This window comes from Aegilops tauschii, chromosome 7 (assembly GCF_002575655.3).
Source record: "Aegilops tauschii subsp. strangulata cultivar AL8/78 chromosome 7, Aet v6.0, whole genome shotgun sequence".
NCBI classification, from domain to species: Eukaryota; Viridiplantae; Streptophyta; class Magnoliopsida; order Poales; family Poaceae; genus Aegilops; species Aegilops tauschii.
This window is the reverse complement of record NC_053041.3, coordinates 95,525,500-95,529,631: the sequence shown is the minus strand read 5'-3', so window position 1 is coordinate 95,529,631 and position 4,132 is coordinate 95,525,500. Positions and strand designations below refer to the sequence as shown.

The window sequence follows — 4,132 nt, the reverse complement described above, 5'->3', positions numbered from 1 at the left end:
TAGCAACAGTAACTGTGGTGATGTGGCACCATTAGCGTGGGATTATTGTAGCTTGATTATTCGGGCGTTACAAGAACTCTCGAGAGTGCCTCTAGGTCTTTGAAGAGCTAGCTCTTGATCTAACTATGTGCTAGTTTTAAGTATCCCACGACTAAGGCTTCTTGCACTCAGTCTTTACATTTTCCTCGAACTATAATGTTTCTCGTTGAAGGTCCGCAAAAAATTTAAACAATACAAAGAAAAAAAGTTGTCAACCAATTCCCGACAACTAACTACAACTGGTGTGCAAAACAATGGGTGCAATACAAGTGTTGCATTTTCTCTCATGATTAAGGATGGCAAGCCATTGAAGTCACCTCGCATATTGCTCGCACCAAGGATCATTGGCCTCTAATTCATTAGGAACTGAATTTACATTCTATAACAAAAAGCATCATGAATAGATTTGAGGTACTTAGAATTTGCCTCCTTCACATAAACAAGGCAAAACAAAACTTTTTTTTAAGTGTTCACATTTACTAATATGTCGTAATACAATTGCAACTTGTTCTTTACTAACAACATTACTTGACTCAACAGCTAGCAAAAAGATCACACTATTCCTGGGGGTGTGGCTAGGGTCCTCGTGACGTGCGGAGTGGAGGATAAGGGCACCATCGTTGATGCCCCTATCGCACTTCCCTCGCCTCACACCATAGCAAGGGGAGAAAACCCTTGAATAGTGGTAAAAAACCTACCCGCCTGGGCTGCCAATGTCGCAACCGACGGGTTCGCTCCCCCTCTGTCGTCGAACCCAAGATGACTATGTCCGGAACAGGCGGTAGGGGTGGGGCAATGGCAGGTGCACGCGACCTGGTGCATAAGGGGGACATCGCCTGGATTTCCGCCATGAGGTCACTGCGGGATGAGGCGAGGCCAACAACCCACCTAGCCTGGATGGCGTTGTGAAAGGGGATGGGGTTGGGGGGGGTGGCACGGCCATGGGTCTGCCGTCGAAGAGACCGAAGGGGCGGTGAGGGAAAGGGGAGGAGTATGGTGTGAATGAGCGTGGGAGGTGACTAGAGATGGGTAGTTATGAGTTGCCTCATCGTCTCCCACGCTTTTAATCGCATGCAGGCGACGAAAACACGTGGCTTAAGCGAGTCTAGCTTGCCAAAAAAACGGTCGATTCCTCGTTCCCTGCAAGCAACCAAACAAACTGTCTAGGTCCTGCCGATGTTTAGTTGGCCTGTATTCATATGTATGCAAAAATAAAAAGGATCAACCTAGAGGAAATCACGTACTATGCTGCAATGTGTATCACAAGAAACTGGCCCTACGGAAAAGGTTAGTTCTACACCGAGCACCCGATTGCCTAGACGAACAGAGCCCATAGAATCTTGTTAAAAAAAAAAGAGTCCATAGAATCGATCGACCAAATGATTTATTCCTCATCTCTAGCGATGTCCCGAGGAGTCGTCTAGAAATTTCTCAAATTCCAAAAGATCCATCGACGAGCCACTCAAGCAACACGACCGGCCGGAGCGCGACGGCCTCGCCAGCGCTCGTACGCCTCCAGCGCGTCCTCCGCTCGCCGCCGCACGTCCTCCTCGGACGCCAGGAGCTGTTGCAGCGCCGCCGCTTCCTCCTCGGCCTTCGCCTTCTCCGCCTCCGCGGCCCTCTTCTTCACCGCCTCCGCCCGAGCCGCGGCGAGCTCGGCCTCCGCCTCCCGAGCCCGCTTCGCCACGGCGAGCCCGCCTTTCGCCATCTCGAGCTCCGCGGCGAGATCGTCCGTTGCCTTCTCCCGCTCTGCTTCTGCCGCCCGCTTCGCCGCGGCGAGCTCGGCCTTTGCCTCCTCCAGCTGCTCCCGCAGCGCCGCGGCCTCGCGCTCCCTGGCCACCAGCTTCTCCTCCAGCTCCAGCGCGTAGCGGAAGGAGAACGACGCGTAGTTCGCGGCCTGAAAGTGAAAACAATCAACGCGATCGATCCGACTCCGGACAATTCACCTACCGATGGAACGATTCGCCCAAGCATTTGGTCTGGCATACCTGCAGAGTCGCAGCGTAGCTCGACTTGACGACCTCGGAAGGCGCGCTCGCCGCGAACGCGCGCTCCAGCGGCGGCGAGACGGCGCCCTGGAGCAGCTCACGCGCAGCCTCCCAGTCCGTGGTGTCTCCGTCGTGCCTGCTGGGAATGTGCTGTCGCTTCCCGGAGAAGCCCGGCGGTGGCGAGCACACGCGGGACAGCGGCGTGTTCGGCGCCGAAAGACGCGGAACCTCCTCCCCGCCGCTGGCTTCCTCCCGAATCCTCTTCTTCGCCGGCGCTTGCGCGGCCGCCTTGTCCGCCAGCATACACTTCATCATGTTGTGGACAGGAAGAGATAGACCCTCCTCGTCGTTGGCTTCCTCCAGAACCCTTTTCTCCCCGCACAAAGATGGCGACCCTGCTGGGTTGCTGCACGGCTCGGCTTTCACGGCCGACGCCGACGCTTGCGCGGCCGCCTTCTCCGCGAGCATAACCTTCATCATGTCCTTGACAGCGGGATCCATAGCTAGCACAAAACAGCAACTTCAGGGCTCGACGAAACAGGGGAATCAGAGGGATTTCGATGTTCCGTTACCTTTGGAACTGGGAGTAGTACTAGTAGATGGCGGCGGTGATGCAGTGGTGGCTACCATGGCGGCGGCAAGGTTGCTGCTGCTGAGATACGTCCTGAGATCAACGGGGGCGCCCCCGTGAACGCGCAGCAGCTTGGCCGCCGATTTGCTTTCCTGAGGGGTGAGCACCGGCTTCATGAGTGCGCTCTTGGACGGCTCGCCCCACTCCACGGCGCAAGGCCACGGCTCCGGCGAAGAGAGGAAGAAGAACTCGCGTTTCCAGTCCTTCATAGCAATGGAGTTCGGGTTCGGCATCCCCGTGAAGCGCAGGCCGGAGCCCTGCCTGGATTGGAAGAAGTACCAGCCTTTTCCGTGCTTGTGGGAGACGACGGACAGCAGGAAGAAATGCCGGAACACCGCGAGGGACTGCGGCACGCCGGCGGAGCGGCAGAGCGCGACGAAGCCCGCCATGTTGCGCCACCCGTTGGGCGTGAGCTGGGCCGGCGCGAGGCCGAAGTGGGCGAGCGCCTCGAGGAAGAAGCCGTGAAGCGGGACGCGCATCCCGGCCTCCAGCGCGCGCGCGTACACGCAGATGGCCCCCCGCGGCGGCGTCGAGTTCGCGCGCAGGTCGCCGGCGGGGAGCGCGGTGAAGCCCTCGGGGACGCCGTGCTCCCGGCAGAGCGCGTCGAGCTCGCCCTGAGTGGCCAGGATCGAGGCGAAGCCCTCGGCGCCCGTGGGCCTGGACGTCGCGGCGGCGGTGCGGACGCCGTGGCCCGGGTTGGCGGAGGGAGAGGAAGGCATGGTGACGTCTGTCCTCCTCGAGCGCTTCCCCTGCTCGCTGCCCTGTCCTGCGGTGCAGCGGATGGATGAACGTGCAGACGAAAGTGCACACCTTTTTTTGAACTGAAAATGCATAGGCTTTTTGTAACTGAGGCCTCTTTGCACGTTGGACTAATGTTGGGTCTTCTTTTCTTATAGTTTTTTTTAACACAGTACAGACGCAAGCGCTCATATACGCGCGCATACACTCACCCTTATGAAGGCACACACGCATATCCTATCCTTATGAACACTTCTTGAAATTTACGAAGTCACCGATTTAAATTTGTAGTTCAAAGCTTGGACACTTGAATCGACCACGTGCCGTGCCGTGCCTGAGGTGCATGCTGCTGGCCCCTGCGTCGGCGCAAACCAGCAATGCGTAGCTTCCTTCCTCTCGAAGGCACACGTGCGTCTCTCATTCAAGCCCGTCTAAGTCAAACTGCAGGGGGCAACTGCGTGTCGGGAAAGGATCCTTGTTGTTGGCAGCTACGCTCAAAGGTGAGTACTAAAACTGATGACAATTACACCTGCGTCCCTGTTGGTTGGCTCATGTAATGTGGGTGGGCGCGGTCATGTGAATTTCGCGCAGACCCGATCGGTGCCGACCATGGGTGCGCGCGGTCACGGGGGCGAATGCGCTCGTGTCATGTTCGACAAAACGCCTGCAACGTATGTATTGCTTAAACTTCATGAATTTGGTGCATGTTGATTGTAGTTTTTATAGCATAGTATTA

At 56.7% G+C, this 4,132-nt stretch overlaps 1 protein-coding gene across 1 annotated transcript; it reads right to left on the bottom strand.

Annotated features, from left to right (window-relative positions):
• Window positions 1–1,266: 1,266 nt before the first annotated feature.
• Window positions 1,267–3,583, bottom strand: LOC109764534 (uncharacterized). The gene is made up of 3 exons (XM_020323334.4): window positions 2,600–3,583; window positions 2,028–2,530; window positions 1,267–1,936 (listed from the first exon to the last, which is right to left on the bottom strand). Exons 1-3 carry the CDS (start codon window positions 3,489–3,491, stop codon window positions 1,502–1,504), a joined length of 1,830 nt encoding a protein of 609 aa, XP_020178923.2. The 5' UTR covers window positions 3,492–3,583; the 3' UTR covers window positions 1,267–1,501.
• Between the last annotated feature and the right edge of the window lie 549 nt (window positions 3,584–4,132).

Coding starts and splice junctions, on each gene's coding strand:
- LOC109764534 (XM_020323334.4), bottom strand. CDS start 3,491: ATGCATTTTCAGTTCAAAAAAAGGTGTGCACTTTCGTCTGCACGTTCA. Junction 2,531..2,599: donor TACTACTCCCAGTTCCAAAG/GTAACGGAACAT, acceptor GTTTTGTGCTAG/CTATGGATCCCGCTGTCAAG. Junction 1,937..2,027: donor GCTACGCTGCGACTCTGCAG/GTATGCCAGACC, acceptor TTTCACTTTCAG/GCCGCGAACTACGCGTCGTT.